This window comes from Hippopotamus amphibius, chromosome 5 (assembly GCF_030028045.1).
Source record: "Hippopotamus amphibius kiboko isolate mHipAmp2 chromosome 5, mHipAmp2.hap2, whole genome shotgun sequence".
Classification (NCBI taxonomy): domain Eukaryota; kingdom Metazoa; phylum Chordata; class Mammalia; order Artiodactyla; family Hippopotamidae; genus Hippopotamus; species Hippopotamus amphibius.
In genome coordinates, this window is record NC_080190.1 from 41,938,171 (window position 1) to 41,959,030 (window position 20,860).

The following is a 20,860-nucleotide window of genomic DNA, read 5'->3' on the forward strand; positions in this document are numbered from 1 at the left end:
GAAATAAATCAGACAAAGACAAATACTGTATGATTTCACTTACATGTGGTATCTAAGAAACAAACACTATCATTTCAATCACATCTAATAGCTGTGTTTCTGTACAGAGTAAATGTAGGAGTTGTAAACTCAAAGTATTAAAGGACTGATTGTGTGAATCAAACCTAGCATAAGATCCAGGAAAAAGCTGGGCTTATGGACAAATGGGAGAATATATGCTGTACCTAAATGCATTCAAACTCAAAATTCTTCAGAACCTTGGATGGTCAAACAAAACATACCTGCAGGCTCAGCTGGCCCACAGGCCACAGATTTGGGGTCCCTTGTCCAAAGACATTTAAAGCTTCTACAGGATAAAACTTTGACAAAATTAATGGAGGTGGGGTGGGGGAAGATATGTGATTCTAGAGATTTCAATACTGTAATATCTCTGTTTCTTAAAATAGATGAGGATCTTTTTCTCTGATTGATGACTGATATGTGTAAAATGATGAAATCATTTTGGCTATAGATTTACCTAAAGATAGGAAATATATTCTATTAATAGGCGATGGTTGTGTTTACTATCTTAGAGCCAGGTTTGTGTCTGCCAGTTTTTTTAGTCCTTATTTATATTGCTGTATTATTTAACACCTGACCAAGGATGACATTTGGGATATAGAATATGACTTTATGAAGGTTAATGCACCACGTAAGCCCCATATAGGCCCTTCCATCACATTAATTCAAATATCTGATTTTTAATGTGGCTCATGTTTTGAATATTATTAAGGTGAACCTTTATGATAAAGGAAACTGGGAAGTCAGTTATAGCAGATGTATCTTTTCCTGTGGAATGTCCAGGGATAAAAACATAAGTAGATTCCTAAATAGGTATAAGTTGCTTCAAATCCACTTGAGGTAGGAAAGCGATCAAAGGTGGGCAGGTACACTGAAGTGGCCTACAGACTTTTGCAGTAGAATTATTGAAGAATATTAGTAATGTAATAAGACAGAATTTTGATTAAAACAGCTAATTAAACAAAACAATTTGGGGGAAACTGCTGGTTTCATTTCTTTTTTTGTTTGTTTGAAGATGTAAACTTAGTCTTTATTTAGCCATTTCCAATATGGTTTCATTTCTTGATGCGCAAGAAATTAACCATTCTACTTTTGTGAAAGACAACAAATAAGTAATCAAGCAGATAAGATTTTAATGACCAACCTTTGTGACACATATGAGGTGGATTTCAAATGTCTGCAGATTTTATACACAGTGAACCATACAAAATTGATTATGTTTAAAAATGTTTTATAAATATATAGGGTTTTTTTGGGCAGCGTTGGGTCTTTGTTGCTGCGCCCTGGCTTTCTAGTTGTGGTAAGTGGAGGCCACTCCTCGCTGCAGCATCTGGCTTCTCAGTGCGGTGGCCTCTCCCATTGCGGAGCACAGGCTCCAGGCATGCAGGCTTCAGCAGTTGTGGCATGCAGGCTCAGTAGTTGTGGCTCTCGGGCTCTAGAGTGCGGGCTCAGCAGTTGTGGCACATGGGCTTAGTTGGCTCTGTGGCACGTGGGATCTTCCTGGATCAGGGACTGAACCTGTGTCCCCTGCATTGGCAGTCATGTTATCAACCACTGCGCCACCAGGGAAGTCCCAAAAATGTTATATATTTTATTCTAACTCCCTGATAAATAGTTACTACCTTTGGGAACTAAATCAGCTCCTAGTTATAAGGAGTTGTAATTAACCAGAACATCTCAGTTCTTTTTCTAGGTAAATGCTTTGGTATTTTTATGTACAGTATTTAATAAGCATTGGGTTTGTTATTTTTGACAGTGCTATCCAAAGTCACTTTTGATACACTACATGTCCCTTACTGGCATAAGCTTTTTACTGTAGTACAAAAATATTAAGAAGGAACATGTCTGTTAACATCTCATGAGAAAGGTAATTTGTAATATGAATATTTGTGAAGCTGAATTTTCAACCAAGGGAGTAAAACTTTTGTTTTAAGGTGATAGAAGCAAAAGAAAATATTAAAAGATCTGGTTCAGTTAAGATCTGAAATATACATATACATGAAATATACTAGCATATTAGATACCAATGTCATAATAGTAGTATCAGTAATATTTAATAATATTAACATTAATTAAATATATTCATTTCCTTAAAATGAATTAGGTCTTGACTATAGAGCATTCTTGACAAAAGACTGATGAAAAAAGCAAGCTCCAACCAGAAATCTGTCTGATTAGCTGGCAGTGTAAAGCACTAAGGCTGACATATTCTTTTGTGAGAAGACTGTGAGATGTAACTGATAATTCAGTTTCTCTGCCACAGTAGGTTGTTGCACATAATTATCCTTAGACCTCATCAGACCTAGGAGAATGGCCTGACACACCATAGGAAATTAGGTTCTGTGTGCTTAGCTAATGTCCCATCACAGCATGGAAAAGCAAGAATCTTCGCAAGCTGTGATCATATTAAGGTTCCTCCTTTTTAAAAAATGCTTTCTACTTGCAGAATTCTGAGTGTAGTTGAAAAGTTATACATGATCTCACTTGGATTAGCCTACCTTCACCTGAGATTCACATTGGCTTATATCTTATCAAATGGTCCCAAATCAGAAGTCTTGGGATATCAGTAAACATTAAAATGTATTTTGATATTAATCAGTAATATAAGAGGGAAAGGGCTATGAACAGGCACTGATTAATAAAGCTGATCATTTATTTCCAAAAAACATGCACTGCCCAAGAGGAATAAGTCATAAAGAGGAATAAGCCATAAAGAGGCATTTGCAAATCAGTGTTTCACCCCAGTATCTTCAGCTATTGTTATTATGAGTCAATTTGTGATTTCATTTTAGTCTATCCATATTTGGGAAAATACAGGATGCCAGGATTGTAAGCAACAATTACGTAGTAAACACATGATTCTGATTGTAGTAGACACACATTGCTTGTATTCTTACTCTACATCAGTACTGGGACAGTCAGACCACATTGGAAATGAGGAGAGAACCTATTTCATTTAGTTTACCAAAGTAAAGGAGATTGCTTGTATTACCTATTTCTAATTTATTTTCTAATGCAAATTTGTTATAGCTCATTTGTTCTGTGTGGAATTTAAATCCTTTGTAGGGAAATTTATTTGCTCTTAATGGGATTTTTTTTTCCACTAAAACTCTGATAAAATGTTTTGTCCTTCCTTCTCACCTGCAGTTTTTTGCTATAGCAAATACAGAAATGAGTAAGACAGTCCAAGTTCAGAGTTCTTGGTCTATTAAAAGTGGAATGGGGGATAGAGGGTAGAAGTAAAATAGTGCATTATTGCCATATAACAAGTGCTGTCAGTAATGAAGATACAGTACCTATAAGGTGTTCCTGGGATACAGAGATCTCAGTGGGGAATACAAACAAAAGGAAACCTAACAGCTGAGTATCCAAGATGTTGCTACTGATACCTACCACAGAAAAACATGGTTGGTATATGTAATATATAGGTATTTCAATTGTGGAACTATATAGATAATGAATCTTAAAAAAGCTATTTCCATCCATTCCTGTAATTTCTTTACATTTGCCTTTTTCATTTAAAAGAAAATAGTATTCAGGCCCCATGGAGCTCTCAATAGACAACTTCTGAATAACACATTCCTTAAAAATAAACATCAGATGCTAAACTCAGCCTTAATGGTACAGTCTTTTTATTTAGTCTGCATTAAACAATGCAGAGATTTTACTATAACAAAGAGCATAACATTTTAATAGTTTTCAGTTAGAGCCTTTTAGTGAAAGCTTTGGAATAAAGCAACTACAATTACAAAGTACTCAAGCCAACTCTGAATTAGTATTAACCAGAAATATTACACATGTAAAGGAGAGTTATCCCCTCCAATAAGAGGAAGCAAGTAGAAAACATGGGGAAGTTAACAGTATGAACAATAAAACAAGAGTAAAATAGGTAGCAGGAAAAGTCGCAGGGAGGAAAACTTTGTAGAGTGAATTATCCATTTAAGATGTAAAAACCTTACAAGGGGAAAATAATTCAATTTCTCAGCCTTTTCTCTTGTATTAAGTATTTTTTTCCCCTCTGTAACTAGGTATTGGCTTTTCTTCTCCTAAGTAATATCACCTGGTTATTTGGGTGTTAATACTTCTGTTAATTATTACTTGTTCTATCACACAGATTTTTATATCTCCACATCCTCAAGGCTTAAAGATAAATTAGGTAGTAGCTCTGAAGGTATTGTGGTAAGCCCCACCTTCCTACTGATTTTTAAATATGTCTCATGGGTATGTATATTAGGAATAAATGGCTTTATTACTTGCAAAAGGAAAGTGAGTAATAACCAATTGAGCAGATTTCAGGCTACAAGAATATCTTTACCTATCTGGGCCTCAATTATTCTCGTAAGATGGAGACACATAAGCAGATCTTGAAATAAGAAAATTAAAAGGCATTTTAAATGTTTCTGAGACTAAGATTTTTAACTCCTGATTCTGGTTGACCAGATGGATACCATCTGTGTAATGGAAGCTAGTTACCAGGAAATTGAGAGCTTTACTGCATGAAGCCTTCCACTATTTATGAAAAGTCCAATGCTGTGTATAATTAATTCATCCAGATTGACTCGTCCCTACACACTGGGAAGGAAGTGAGAAAATTATTGATTCAGATTTAGGGCTTAAAGACTACTGAGAAATAGTAAGGTACTGAGAGAGCGTCTCATCAGAGCAGATTTAAGTAACCTTGTTGACCCTAGAACTATCCCAGCAAAATTGTCATCCTCAGGGCCAGGCCAAAATATTGCTTGAAGGATGCAATAAATGCAACATTATACCAGATGCATTCCTTGATTTTTCAGGTAGCACAGGTTCAGAAAAAAACAATTCCAATACCATAAGTTGAGAATTATCTGGTTAGCTCTAACATTCTGAAGCAATTCCAGAATAGTACAAGGCTTAACCTAATTCAGCATTCTTTTGCCCCTGAAATAGGATTTTGTATTTTAAATGGCTTACCAAAAAATATACCTTGTAATTTTGAGGTAAACATCTTTATTTTCTTATACAACCACACATGTTAAACTATCTTAGTACATTACCATTTTAGCAGGTCACTTTTTAGTCTTTATGTGCAGTTTTCACATTGTTTTACTCAGTATTTTAAAAATGTGCTTAACAACTTGTAGACACGTTTAACAATGCTGCATATCCTTTGTAATCTTATTTGGTATAATATAGTCACGTTCAGAGTTATTTTTGTATATTTACAGTGAGTTAAAGTGAATAGACCCACTCCCTCCTCCCCCTACCCCACAATTAAAATTTTTTAAAAAAGGAAAAAAAGAAAAAGACAACAAGAAATGAGATTAGGTTCTGGGAGGAAGGAAACCCTAATCATTCAAGTGTGGGGATGCAGAAGTCAGCTTTCTGCACCCAGCCATTCTCTATGCTACAGAAAACCTTTGTGGGACTACTGCCAAATATTTTCTAAAACCTTTCAAGAAGCTCCAGTAGATTTCTGAATTTGTTCCTTTAAAATCAAGATACTCTGCCTTTGCTCAGGAGGCAGCATGGCAATCTGATCTGCAGTCAGTTGAAGAACCTGCATGATCAAAGCTGCCTTTTCTTGATCCTGTGGAGTGACCTGGTTCTGCCCTGGACTAAAACTGCTAGGCTGGCCTCCACTTTGCTTGCTTGTCCCTTGCATGCCTGCTCCTTGTATACCTGCCCCCTGCATGCCAGTCCCTTGCATAGCTGCTCCCTGCATGCCGGCTCCTTGCATACCTGCCCCCTGCATGCCAGCTCCAGGATTTCCCACCCCTGAAATACCTGGGACCTGTCTGGGTCCCTGAGGACCACCTGCCCCCATATTAATGGGACCAGGACCCTGAATTCCCCCAGTCATAGGGCCTCTCGAAGTGGGGCCAGGGCCCCTCATCTCCATTCCTCTTGCATCCATGCCTCTTGCTTCCATCCCTCTGGCTTCCATTGCACAGGTTTCCATTCCTCTTCTCTCCATTACTCGTGTCTCTAAGACCTCAGTTTCCATGGCTCGAGTCTCCATCCCTCGAGAATCTCTACTACCTCTACCATCCATAGGTAGACCCCTTTGATCAATCATGGGTCCTCTGGGCTCTCCAATGAGCAGTCTGGGATCTGCTAAAGGCCCTCCCCTCATCTCATGTGAGGAAGGGCCCCGGCTGTCATGACCAGAGGCATGGTGCATTGGAGGGCCCTGATGTGGTGGGCCAAGATAGCCTCTGGGCTCTACTTCTCCAGTGACTGAAAGCAAAGTTCCTCCACGTGGGTCATTTGGAGCATCCCCTAACAGTCCTCGAGGAGGTAAGCCACCAGCAGTCATGGGTCCACGAGGCATAGGAGCTCTGGGATCTGGTATCTGCACCTGTCCCCGCTCTAGGGGCACTGGACCAACCCCTGGCATTCCAACTTGTGACTGCATTGCTCCGCCAGGAGTTAAGGGGCCAGGGCCAGGGCCAGGAACTGCAGCTGGAATTGGGCCCGGGGCTGGAATTCCACCCTGGATAGGGGTCTGCATCAGAGGAGGGATGTCCTTCACAGGTCTTCTGGCCAAATGCTGAGGCTGAGGAGCTGGAGGATTCTGCTGGTTCAACAGAACATTAGGTCCTGGGCAGAGCCCAGGGCCAGGGCCAGGGACCGAAACGGATTGAGATTTGCCTGGGATGAGTGGCGTGACATGTATTTTGCGATGCAGAATTTTCAAAGCAATTTCTGGATCCATGATTCTCATCACTACTTGTGCCTGCAACAGCGCATAAGCCAGCTGTGGGTTTTGAAGCAACATATTTCGAGCTTCCTGGTGACTGTTTTGGACACAGAGCTTCATCTGCTTCATCAACTCAAACATCTGCTCCGGGGGAAGGCTAGCGACTGCTCTGGTAATTGACTCAGGGGCATCTTCTGGATCGATGGGGTCCCCATAGGGTGAGTCAATGATGGGCGCTGCAGGCCCTAGGCTCTTTAACTCCTCCTTGTTCTTTTCACTGGCAGCATTGTCCACCCGAAGCGCTCTCCCGCTGAACTCCCGCCCATTAAGGTTCCGCATGGCACTAAGCGCGGTCTCCTGGTCTTGGTACTCGCAGAAGCCATAACCCTTAGGTTTTCCCGTCTCTCTATCGTATACCAGCCGGAAACTCACAACAGAACCAACCTCCGAGAAAATGTCCTTTAACTGCTCCTCAGTTGCCTCATACGGAATGTTCCCCACGAACACGGAACGCAGTGATCGATCCATTGCCGGGTCTCTCACCGCCAAACTCGACATGATTCCGGCTGTGCACACACAGCGGAGAGAGGATTCTTCCAAGAGTCGTCCTCTTTCGACCCACACTTCCGCTGAGCAACGGAAGCGGCTTTCAACATCCGGGCAGAAACCTCACTATTGTGCTTGAATCGTTCCGCTAATCCGCGGCATCTGCACCTCTACGTTCCACTAACTAAGTCATTGCTTTCTGCCCCTGGTTCTTCACAGAGGCGCCTGATTGCGTTCTCACTTCTTATTCTGCAGACTTTTGCACGGCGCGCCACCACCCCCGCCAGGAAAAGCTTGGTGCGCGTTGACCATAGTAAAGATGGCCGCGTAGACTTCACCATGGTAACGAGGAGAGGCCGCCTCCCATGACGTCAAGGGCGGTTTTGCTTCCGTTTGCCCGGCGGGAAACCGCTAACTGAAAGCGGTTAAAACGGCGTGTTCTGTGTTCTGATGGAAGCATTTCCCTATGGCAGTTTCTCCGTATTAGGGTATATTTAAGCTATATTTAAAATCATGGTGCAGACAATAAGGGAAAAGTGTAGTCGTTTCAAAGCAGATTTGGGATTTTCTCATTAAAATGCAAAAGTAATAGCTCCATTTTAGAAGAGCATTTTTGGACAATAACGGCCCAGAAATACAAGCTGAACGCGTGTGCCAGCTCCATCTCCGCCCCCATCCTGTTGTTTCAGGCAACCGCTGTCGCTGGGTGTCTGGTCCTTACAAGTTTGTCTTCGTGCACGCACTGAGCGATCGAGCTATTCATAATAATACTTTTTTCTTAATTATGTTAACCGATGTTAATAATAATTGAATTTTATGGCCACAGCGGATGAATTAAAAGTATTTAACCATTCTTATACTGTAGGCATTTAGATTGGTTCTGATTATTATAAACTGATATGATTTCACCATCTCTGTTGTGAAAGAGAAAACTGTAGTTTCTATCCGGCTGCTAGTTTTGCTGGCAGAAGTTGAAACATATGTGGAATGTGGGTTTTTGCCTATTTAACAGGCGATAGAATTGAAGCTTGGAGAGGGCTGAGTAATTTGCTAAGCAGCCAGTAACTGGCAAAGCCTGAATTCTTACTTACCCAGGTTGGTCGCTTACAGCTCCAGAGTGTCTCTGGCCCGTATTGTAGCCACTAACGACTCGGAGCCTGTAATTGAAAGGTGACTAGTGTGACTGGGAAATTGAACTTTTAATTTCATTACTTTTATTAAGTTTAATATAAAAATGGATATTCACTTAGCCTTTTGGAAAACTTTTTAGTATGTTTGGAACAACTTTGGTATGGAAAATTTTTTAGTATGTTTGAAACAACTTTGGTATGGCATCTGCTTTTGCAATGACAAAATTTATTAAATCTAAATAGAAAATATTTTCAGTTTAAATTTAGCATTCTAATTGAGATGTATTATACTTGTAAAATACATGCAAGATTTTGAAGACTAAGTATAAAAATTTAAAAATATCTCATCTTTTCATGTTGAAGTGATATTTTTAATACACTGGATTAAACAATATATTTTAACATTAATATCGCCCTTTTCATTTTACTTTTTTAAAATGTAGTTACTTAGAAAAATTAAATTACATTATATAGATTGCATTACATGTCTATGGACTGTACTGCTTCAGAGCCTAAGCCTTAACTGTTAAGCAGAGAATCATTTTATGCTACATATGCATTTTGAGGGGATTATGAAACTTTGTTTCATCAAAAAATTGTGTTATGAATCTTGTGTATCATCGTTCAATGAATAGATTGGAAATGAGTGTGAGGCTTTAGCTACGAATCAGACAAAGCATCCATTTACCTTCAGGTGTTTTAATAGTTCTTTAAAACAGGCTTGGACATAGCCATTCATTCAAGATGTTTGATAACTTATATCTGCAAGTGATTAAGTGTATACTTGCTAGAATTTCTTTCCCCCTCATTCTTCTGTTTGCAGTGAGGCAGGGTGGAGGAAAGTTGAGGATGGCATCATTTCAGAAAACTAAGAACAAGTTCATTTGGTTCATTTGTTTCTTTTTCATACCATCTCTTTACTGAGAAAGGCATGACTTTTTAGCATACATTCTGTCAAGGACAACTTAGTTATCAACTGCGTGTGTAATTGTGTGTATATTAAATGTCATAATCATGCAGATGATAATAGGCTATTAGAATAAATTGTAAAGTTCATAAAAACTTGTGCAGCTTATCTGCTGCAGCTGATAGCGTCTAAACCCATGGTATTCACACTTTGGCATACGTCAGAACCACCCAGACCCATGGCTAGTTAAGTCAGATTGCTGGGCCTCACCACCTCCCTTCCCCAGTTCTGATTCAGTATTTCTGGAGTGGGACTGGAGAATATACATTTCTGACAACTTCTCAGGTGATGCTGCTGCTCTGGAGACCCCACTTTAGGAATCACTGATCTAAACAAAGGGACTTGAAGTGTTTGTTTTTTTTCATTTGTATCAGGCCAAACTAAGTTTAGTACACTCTGTTCAAAAGTATGATAGGCGTGGTCTTAAAAAAATCTATTAATATTTTAATGCTGACCTAGTAGATTTAGGACATGCTGATCCTACATGTGAAGATACCATGGGCTCAAAGGATGGATGAACAGAGTAGCTGAGGAGCTGTGGGGACAAACAAGAAGGGAAAAGCCACGACTGTAAGAGTGTACTTTTTGTCAGAGGACGTGTACGTTGTCTTTAGTTCCTGTATGCCAAACTAGAAGAATGTTTTGATGTGCCCCCCTTCATAGAGGTCATGTGTGACCCAGTACATAGCTCAATGTGCAGGATACATAAACTGATATTTATTATTAAACTGGGTAGCCCAGAGTTACCAAGAAGTCTTAGGAACCTTTATATGTCCTGGTACCAACACATACTTTACATAGATCTACCTTGGAAGAACTTGTATTTTGCAGTGCTTTCTTTGTTCCCATATGTTTAAACTTTAGATATTGGCATGCAATCTGAAGAAAGCTGTACATGGCATCTTTCATGTTCAGACATCAATTCTTTTTTTCTTTCTTTTTACAAAAATTTTTAAAAATATTTATTTATTTGGCTATGCCAGGTCTTCATTGCCGTGTGCAGGATCTTTAGTTGTGGCATGTGGGTTCTTAGTTGCAGCATGTGGGATCTAGTACCCTGACCAGGGAGTGCAGAGTTCCTGCATTGGGAGCATGGAAGTCTTAACCAATGGACTACCAGGGAAGTCCCCAGACATAAATTCTTTCAGTACATCAAAATATAAACTATACTAAGAGTGATTTTTAAACAAACATATCAGAGCATATGGCCAAATGGGAGCCATTCTTCAAACTAATCATCTTCAGAAAGTATAAACTTTATCCATTGAGGTTTCTAGAGTTCAAAGTGATTTTTAAACTCCTGCCCTGAAATTGTTTCAGGGCTCCGTTTGTAAGTCATACTAGAAAATTGGTGTCTTAACTCAAAGTTATACCTTGTTTTCAAGCAAGAACTGAATTATACAATTAAATCACCTAACTTTCTGACAAGACTTGGCAAAAATATTATGTTTAGCTATTTCCAAATACCAAACTTACATTAAAATATAAAAATTATGCTGACTTTAAGGGCTTAAAAAAGAGTTCACCACATTAATACAAATTCCAAAGAGAGGTACTGAAAATATTTGTAGCTTTGACAGGCATTTTTAAAATAAAAGTATAAGGCTTTTAAGGAATAGATCAAATATACTACTCCACAAAGTGCTCTCTAATCTTCCTCCTCCTTTCTCTAGGTTGGAAGTAAGTTCATTTGCCTTTGGATATAAACCATTCCCTATCTTACCTTTCTGATGATAGTAACGACCCTACTACAAACCTACTGCATCAGGAATTTTGTGTGTGTGTGTGTGTGTGTGTGTGTGTGTGTGTGTGTGTGTGTGTACATAGTTTTAACAAGTTCCCCAGGTGATTCTGTAATGCAGGCTATATTTGAGAACCACTGAACTAAAGGGAGACAATCATAGATACAAAGATAGGTAGATAGAGACTTTCTCTTCTTTACCCCTCTAACTTCAGCACCTAGGATAGAGCTTAGCACAGGTTATTATATGTTGAATAAATGATGGGAAGTGACCTTAGAGTTACCTAATCTGCACAGCTTTCATATTATGTGAGTCATTAAATAGCATGCACAGAATCAGAATGAGGGGCTGTCAGGACCCTTGGCATTTTATTTTAGGTCTGTTAATTCCTCCAGGTTATTATTTGATAAAATAGATATGTAAATAAAGTGTGTAGAGTTGGAAGAGAGTGATAAGGTCAAGATCATCAGGGAAGACTTCCTGATGGAGCTGGGATTTAAGGGATGGGTTGTAATCTGGTATGTACGAACAGATGATAAGGAGAACAAGCCAGGAGCTCGGAAATTGGGCATGAAATTGGAACTTGTGTTTTTGATGCCCTCAGAAAAAACCAATAGAGAATTAGTGAGTAGTGTGATCGAAGATTGTATTTTGGGATAGGTTACAAAAGTTTTTGAAAATCAGATTCATAAGTCTAAACTTGATTTAAGAGTCAGTAGGCTTTCTTCCATCTTTTATCTTCTATCTTGTATTAGAGGTACTGATATTCTTGTGTTATCAGTTAAGCAGAGAACCCACATCTGTTTTATACTCTTCATATTGCTTATTCCAGTGTCTTTTATATTCTAAGCACTCAGTAAATATTTTTTTTAATGATTACAAGGTCATCTTATGATAACAATTTACTTATGTTAACCAAATGGTAATTTAATGCTTTCAGCTTACAAAATAGTTTTCTTTGGGTTCCCACATCTGATCTTGACAACAGTCATGCGAGATACATACAACTGTATCCTTATTTTAATGACTTAAAAACTTAACTGTTACTTAGAATTTTACCTAGCAATAAACTCCCTCAAAATAAAGGTTCTAGTCATAATACCTAACTCTGAGCCCTTAATAAGAAGGAGACCCTTTGATAAATGTTTTATAAGATACAAAATTTTATTTAATCCTTTCAACAACACCTCTGAGATAGGCAGTCACAGAGGATCAGAGATGTTAACCAGTGTGTCCATGTTAACTGGCAGAGCCAGGATTTGAACACACATCATTTGACTGAAGAACCCAAGCTCTTAAATTATTATTCCATTAAATGAGTTTCTCAAGGATACTTAGCTAATAAGTGGCAAAGCTACAGCCTGAACTAGGTCTCTTGATTTTAAACTTCCTATTTCACAGTAGTCTTGGGTTATTAAGACCTGGACAGTCTCCCTTGGCGTTTTTCCTGATTGTCTTTGAGTGCAAATAATTGCAATTTTGACATCACACTCAGTGTTGTGGCAACAGATGGACTATAAGCTGTAAAGACTGAAGCAATTGAGAAAATGTTTCCTTTTTCAATTTGCATGGCTATAGTTAAACATCACATAAGGATTTTTAAATACATCAGTTAGATAGGTAATGACATATTTTCTATAAAAAATGAAAGAGCCCAAATTTCTCAAACCTAAAATAAGATTGGTCCATGCATTTTCGCCAAATTTTAAAATGTGTTTAATATGAACGAAGAGTAAATTTCATTTACTTATACATGAGATGAATTACTTTTACTGGACAGAGCCAAACGTTCTTCCTGGGCAGGAGTGTGTAGTCCAACCACATTCTTTTTTTTTAATAGATGAAGAAAATAAAGCTGAGGGAAGACAAGGGACTCAACCAGGCTTAGATACCTGGTTAGTGGCCTAGCTTGTAATGGGATCTAGATCTTCAGACCTTCTCGTCCAGACTGTTCTTAGCACTTCTGAGAGGCAGTAGAGTGAAGAGGTTAAGAACATATATTTTAGTCAGAGTCAGCTGCCTAATTCAATAAGTCAGTGTGTAGTCTTGCACACCGTGCTTTCATTTCCACATCACTTAACTGGCAATAACATCACCTGCATTGGATTCTTGCATGGAATACATTACATATTTGTTTTTAATCATTATTTATTTTGTGTGGTAATTATTAATCTACCTTTGTAGTATAGTCTGGAGTCAGGGAGTCTGATACCTCCAGCTCCATTTTTTTCCCTTAAGATTGCTTTGGCTATTCGGGGTCTTTTGTGTCTCCATACAAATTTTAGGATTTTTTGTTCTAGTTCTGTAAGAAATGCCATTGGTAATTTGATAGGGATTGCATTGAATCTGTAGATTGCTTTGGGTAGTATAGTCATTTTCACAATGTTGATTCTTCCAATCCAAGAACATGGTATGTCACTCCATCTGTTTGTGTCATCTTTGATTTCTTTCATGAGTGTCTTATAGTTTTCTGAGTACAGCTCTTTTACCTCCTTAGTTAGGTTTATTCCTAGGTATTTTATTCTTTTTGTTGTAGTGGTGAATGGGATTGTTTCCTTAATTTCTCTTTCTGATCTTTCATTGTTAGTGTGTAGAAATGCAGGAGATTGCTGTGTGTTAATTTTGTATCCTGCATCTTTACCAAATTCATTAATTAGTTCAAGCAGTTTTCTGGTGGCATCTATAGGATTTTCTATGTATAGATTACTGTAGATTTCTATACTACAAAGCTACAGTAATCAAGACAATATGGTACTGGCACAAAAACAGAAATATAGATCAATGGAACAGAATGGAAAACCCAGAGATAAACTGTGGTCAGCTAATCTATGACAAAGGAGCCAAGGATATACAAAGGCAAAAAGGCAGCCTCTTCAATAAATGGTGCTGGGAAAACTGGACAGCTACATGGAAAAGAATGAAATTAGGACACTCCCTAATACCATGCACAAAATAAACTCAAAATGGATTAAAGACCTAAATGTAAGGCCAGACAGTATAAAACTCCTAGAGGAAAACATAGGAAGAACACTCTTTGACATAAATCACAGCAAGATCTTTTTTGACCCACCTCCTAGAGTAATGGAAATAAAAACAAAAATAAATAACTGGGACCTAATGAAACTTCAAAGCTTCTGCACAGCAAAGGAAACTATAAGCAAGATGAAAAGACAACCCTCAGAATAGGAGAAAATAGTTGCAAACGAATCAACAGACAAAGGATTAATCTCCAAAATATATAAACAGTTCATGCAGCTCAATATCAAAAGGCAAACAACCCAATCAAACAATGGGCAGAAGACCTAAATAGGCATTTCTCCAAAGAAGACATACGGTTGGCCAAGAGGCACACGAAAAGCTGCTCAACATCACTAATTATTAGAGAAATGCAAATCCAAACTACAATGAAGTATCCCCTCACACCAGTCAGAATGGGCATCATCAGAAAATCTACAAACAGTAAATGCTGGAGAGGGTGTGGAGAAAAGGGAACGCTCTTCCAGTGTTGGTGGGAATGTAAATGGATACAGCCACTATGGAGAACAGTATGGAGGTTCCTTGCAAAACTGAAAATAGAATTACCATATGACCCAGCAATCCCACTGCTGGGCATATACCCAGAGAAAACCATAATTCAAAAAGACACATGCAAAAAAAAAAAAAAAAAAAGACACATGCATCCCAATGTTCATTGCAGCACTATTTACAATAACCAGGTCATGGAAGCAACCTAAATGTCCATCAACGGATGAATGGATAAAGAAGATGTGGTACATATATACAACGGAATATTACTCAGCTGTAAAAAGGAATGAAACTGGGACATTTGTAGAGACCTGGATGGACCTAGAGACTGTCATACAGAGTGAAGTGAGTCAGAAAGAGAAAAACAAATATCACATATTAACACATATGCAGATTATAGGAAAATGGTACAAATCAACCAGTTTGCAAGGCAGAAATAGAGACACAGATGTAGAGAACAAACATATGCACACCAAGTGGGGAAAGCGGGGGGCGGAGGTTGGGGTGGGATGAATTGGGAGATTGGAATTGCCATATATACATTACTAATAAAAAAATATCAAATTTTACGTGTTAAATACGTGCAGTTTATTGTATGTCAATTGTATCTCAATGAAAGTTCTAAACAATTATTAATCTACCTTTGTTGTGTAGAATTAATTGTTATAGTAGATGAAGCAGCATCTTAAGTGGAAAGAGACCCAAATTTTAGTCTAATGCTACTTACTTTTAAATGTATATCTTCATCTTTTTTAATTGAGGTAAAATTTATATCTTCATTTTTATCTTTGAAGGGGTTGGCTCAGGTGAACTAATGGTCTGTTGTCAGATGACATTATTTTTTAAATTGTACAGAGACAGCCTTGTATAACATTGCCATTTTAATTTGTGGTAGATTTGTAGCTGAACATGGGTAATTTTTAGACTGAATTTGATAGAATACAACAATGAGAATTTTACTGATCATTTTTGGTGCTCACTGAGTTTTTATGCTAAATCAGGAAATTCACTCTTCAAATATTTAGTTGGCTGAAATTCCACTTACTCACTGTTATTAAAAGGGCCTGCCTAAACTTTGACTGTGGAGGATCCACGCTTATGTAACACTGGATTGGTCTGGCACACGGGATACCTGTTTGAGCTCACTGTCGTGTCCAGGATGTCATTAGGACTACTGCATTTGGGCAGGCACTGACAGACAGAGCCCAGTTATTCAAACATGGAAAAGCAGAACTAATTGGACAAGAAACAGAGCTCCCTATTCTCGCTCCAGGCTGTCACCTGAAAGAACACAGAAAAAGGAAGTGTCCTCATAAACTATGGAAAAGTACGAGCCCCGAGATCAGGTCCTGAATAAAGACATCCCCTGTTTAAGATGAACAGCTTGTGAATCTTTTTTTCTGTGACCAGAACAGTCCAATACCCAACTTCATAGGAATGTCAGAACTGCCGTTCACTTCAGAAGTTAGGCTGGTATCTCTGTGCTGAGGCTCGATGGGCCTGTAGAACGAGCCTGTATTTGTACCAAGTTACGGGAAAGAGGTCTTTCTGAAATATTTGATTGGGGACTGAGATTGTTAAAAACAACAAAAACCAGTGTGACAGAATGTATTTTGTTTTTTTATCACATTTGAATGATCCTTGAAAAACATTACTTCAGAGTGTCAATTCAAATTTGCCATCAAACAATTACATCCCCCAGAGTCACACATGAGATAAAAATGTTAAATCCCAATGTTTACAGGAATGTGGTAACTAGTGCTTCTTGGTACAAGTACTGAAACCACCTACAACCATGATAAGCAAAAGCAGGGGATGGTATTTTAATGCTATGCTGTTATCTCGCAGAATCCACAAGCAATGTATTTGTCTGCTTGGGCTGCCATAAGAAACTAGCATAGATTGGGTGGCTTCAAGAACCAGATTGTATTTTCTCACATTTCTGGAGGCTAGAAGTCTGAGATCAAGATACTGGCATGTTTGCTTTCTCCGGAGGCCTCTCTCCTTGACTTGCAGATGTTTACTTTCTAGCTGTATCCTCACATGGCCTTTCCTTTGTGAGTGCGAATCCCTGGTATTTCTTCTACTTCTTGTAAAGACATATTGGATTAGGGCCACACCCTTATATTTCATTTAACTTTAATTACCTCTTTAAAGTAATAAAGAGGTCCCATTGGAGGTTAGGGCTTCAACAGCAAATTCAACATATGAACTTGGCGGGGGAGGGGCACAGTTTAGTCTGTAATGTGAGTTATGCAGTCATCTTCAGGAAAACAGAATGGGAACTTATAATGTGTTCAGGATGCTCTATTCCCGTATTTCTTCCTCCTCCCCTTTCCCCACCCCTCCTCTGCTTAAAGAACCAGATTGCTCTGATTTCTCTCCTAAGTCCACTTGCCATTTAAGGGGCTCTTCTGCAGTCTTTTGATTTACTTGCTACAGATTTGCCCAGAGAGAATGATTTGTTTCTCTGGGTACCGATTCCAGCTTCCTGGGAGAGAGAGATGTAGCTCTCCTCTGATGTCCATCTATGATGCAATACAGTATGGGAAAGGGTTGGATCCAGGGTGATAGTAAAACTCTTTAACAACTCTATGCGGGGGCCCAGCAGTCAGCTGGAGTGGGAAGGACCCTGCAGACTATTGCAGTGCCAGTAGTTAACCTCCTTTACCTGCTAGCACAGAGAGGTCTCCCACTGGAGAGTTTTCCCACAACATTTCTCTAAGTCACTCCCTCTGTCTCTGAAAAAATAAAATGGTAGTGCCAAAAAATGGGTAATTTTCATAGAAATTTTAAAATATTTATTTATAAATAGAAGAACAGTCTGGCATCAAACAGTAAAGAAATATTTGTCCACTCATTCAAGATCTTCAGAAAGCTCACACATGCTTTTCTTGAAGATGAATAGAGTGTACATTTTAAATATAAAACTATTCTATCTGTCATATAAAAATATTGATAATTCTCTTCCTGGCAGTTTAATGGTACAATAATGAATGGTAACAATTCTTCTATTCATCCTCTTCATCATTACCATCTGACATTTACCTTGAAATAGCTGCACACGCTTTCTGGCACAGCGGTGCTGTGAGAGACGTCCTCTTACTCACCTGCAGGTGTTTGCCAATTCATTCCTGGCTCTGGGGAACAAAGCCAGTGCCTGCAGGGAAACAGGAAAGCACCAGTGACCTATTCCTTTGGAGCTCAGTCTTTTGTTAGCTCTGAAAATGGAATTGTGTGTGTTAGCCCATGGCCCATGAGGGGTCCGAGAAAGAGAAGCTGATACCTGTAGGGAGAATCAAGAAAGGGCAGAAGTGTCCCTGCCAGTTTAGTGGTCTAGAGTCTGCTGCCAAGGTCCCAGGATTGAACAGTTGTGGCAGGCATTCATTCTCACCTGCAGGACTTCCACAGAGAGGCCAGGTTCCAAGAAATCCTCCTGAGAGCAGGTGTTTACAGATGGGGAGGAGGTGGTGGGGGAAAGCAGGGACGTGTATGCATCTCTGACAGGGAGGAAACTTACCTCACACATTTCAGATCCGCAGTGGCCTGATATCTCTAGGAATGCTGTTATTCATTATTCAGCTAAAATTGATTCAGCACCTATTTTGAAAATATTTATGGAGCATGTGCTGTGAGGAAGGTAGGCACTGAGTTTGCCAATACGGTGGTTTAAATGTGAACTAAAATGCTACCTCTGCTTTAGTAGAACTTTTCATTAGAAAGTCTTATTAGATTTTCTCCACAACTTTTTCTGAGGATTTATGGTGTTCAGATTCAAATTTGTGACAAAAGAACAGCTGTGCCTGCAAGGAGTTTCTGTTCTGTCAGACAAGATAGAGAATACAGGATTTGAGCAGACAGTTTCCAAATGCATTTTTGATTTGTTTGATTTCCTGAGAGGTATATAGAAAATGAAAATATAACTACTGTTTACCCACTGATCTTCTTGCTGAGGTAGAAGATGAAAAGGAAATGTTTTTCTTTATTACTAAGAAAAGGGACTGTTATTTCTCTCTACCATGCTAGGTCCTCTCTACCCTCTCTCCATCTATATTTTATATATATGTGTGTATATGTACAGACACAAACATACATATACATAAGTATATATGTATGTGTGTGTGTATATATATATATGTATGTAATTACTTATCACTGATTGCATTTGACTTAAAGTCAGTATAACAGAGAGCCCCTCATACTCCTCTCTGTCTAGACACTGGGGGTGTGGGCAAGGCTGTTTCTTGGTGGATAGTACATCGTTGCCAGGCCATTTATTCAATGAACAGCTTATTATTTTCTGATTAGTCCTTAAATTCTAACCTTAAAACAAAACATGATTTCTTGAGAACAGTATTTAAGTACAGCATGGATAAAATATAACCAAGCTTATTTCTTAGTTAAATTAAGTATTGCAACTAAATTCAAATATTAATTGTACTTCGAGGAATTGGTACAAATATGAGTTTACCTTTGACCATGAGTCTGTCCTCACAAGTGAAGCAGCATAATAACTTACTCACCAGGGACAGTAGCATCAAGCCTCTGTTGATCCCTTGATACATTGGCTTAGTTTTGTGGGGTTGAGTAACTGGTTATGCCATTTGACTTTGCTTCCTAAGATGACCTTTCTTATTCACATACTTTCTCCCCGATGGAAAAAAAATTTTTTTCTCTGTCATGTTTCTGTAGCTACTGTCCACTATTTCCACTACTTTACAACCTCCTTCTTTCACTTGAAGTGTATATGTTTCCTGTTGTCTAGGTAGAAATGAGTCCGACGCTCCTAGAAAGAACAGCACTGTAGGAAGCAAGACGAAGCCCCTTCCCTCTGGTTTCCCTCCTGGTGGCTCCAAGGCAGTACCAATTGCTTACCTCGTAGCATTTTTTGCCTTCTTCCTTGTGAAGACATCAGCACTTTTCCTGTATGTGGGAGGTAGCTGTCAGTCATTGTGGGTGGTTGAGGGAGAAAGCAGATGAGATGAGATGGGTTGTTGTAAAAGTTAAATTGGAAGAAGAGTGTTTGAGTTGTGAGCGAAGATAGAAGTAAACATTTCAGTAAATAGATCCAGAATGGCAAGGATCATGATAAATCGTGGCAGCAATCGGTTTATATTCTTTTCTCTCTCAATGGTCTTTCCATTCCCAGCTATGGATTAAAATTATTGTCAACTGTTAATGCTTACTGACAATATTATTTGGAAAACTAAGGGTTTAATATACAGCAGTATCATTATACAATCGCAGGTGTCTTTTTGTAAATGTAGACTCTAAAAGACTAATATGCATCTGTATGATGTAAAAGAGAGCCATGTGACTCCAAACTATTATTGTTACAATTACAGTGCCATGCACTGTGCTGAGTGCTTTATACATAGCTGCTTATTCAAAACCCACAATAACCTTCTGCGGGTTTTTTGATAGATGAGGAAACTGAGGTGCAGTTAGTTACCTAGACAGTTTCCTAGATAGGCTAGGTCATGTGCCCAGGCTTTTATAGCAAATAAGAGAAAGATATGATTCCAGTCAGTCTAACTAAGAGAAATAGTTTATTCCTGAAACTTCTAACTTATTTTTCTGCACTTAGAATAAATGTTTTACTCCCCCAAAGGAAAAATTCTGTTAATTTCACCACCAGCCAAATATTTCTAATTTTTCCTGCCCTGTCAGCTGCCTGTCAGTTTTGTAAAGAAATGTGGCATAAAACTGATGGGAAGAAACTCTGAAATCTATAACCACATGACAGAATATTGAAAAATCCTCACAAAAGCTTGTTTTGTCATTTATTGGATAGCACTAAAACCGGCTGCCAGTGGCACAGGTGATTTAATAGATACCATTTAGCTAATACATTATTTTGCCAAGAAAATTCATTGGGCTGAATTCTTTTCTAATCTTTTGTGGCTGCTTACTTATAAAAACAGAGTGCCTAGCATCTCTAAATTATTTCACAGAAGGGAAAAATAAAACAGAGATGGCTATTAATTTAAACTGTTTCACATTGCAGCTGTCACTCTGAAGAAAGAAATACATGTGGAGTAAGATATATACGAACCTTTGCTAAATAGAAACACTTAAAATGGCACATTTCATGTTTGGAAGCTCAAAAGGCATTCTTTATCAATAGGGTATTAAAATGGATTGAATATTTTCTGGCTTTAAAACTAGGAGGATGAATATGAAAGAGTTTTGCAGACTCTAAAACCTCAGG

The 20,860-nt window shown here is 38.5% G+C and overlaps 2 protein-coding genes across 3 annotated transcripts in view; one reads left to right on the forward strand and one right to left on the reverse strand.

Annotated features, from left to right (window-relative positions):
* PRKG1 (protein kinase cGMP-dependent 1) overlaps positions 1–20,860 on the forward strand; it is a 1,182,497-nt gene that overhangs the window by 658,086 nt on the left and 503,551 nt on the right. The window lies entirely within an intron of this gene.
* CSTF2T (cleavage stimulation factor subunit 2 tau variant) lies at positions 3,626–7,351 on the reverse strand. The gene has a single exon (XM_057734521.1). It carries the CDS (start codon positions 7,295–7,297, stop codon positions 5,492–5,494), a length of 1,806 nt encoding a protein of 601 aa, XP_057590504.1. The 5' UTR covers positions 7,298–7,351; the 3' UTR covers positions 3,626–5,491.

What these genes read in the sequence shown, in the direction of transcription:
- CSTF2T (XM_057734521.1), bottom strand. Translation starts at nt 7,297, where the DNA reads ATGTCGAGTTTGGCGGTGAGAGACCCGGCAATGGATCGATCACTGCGT.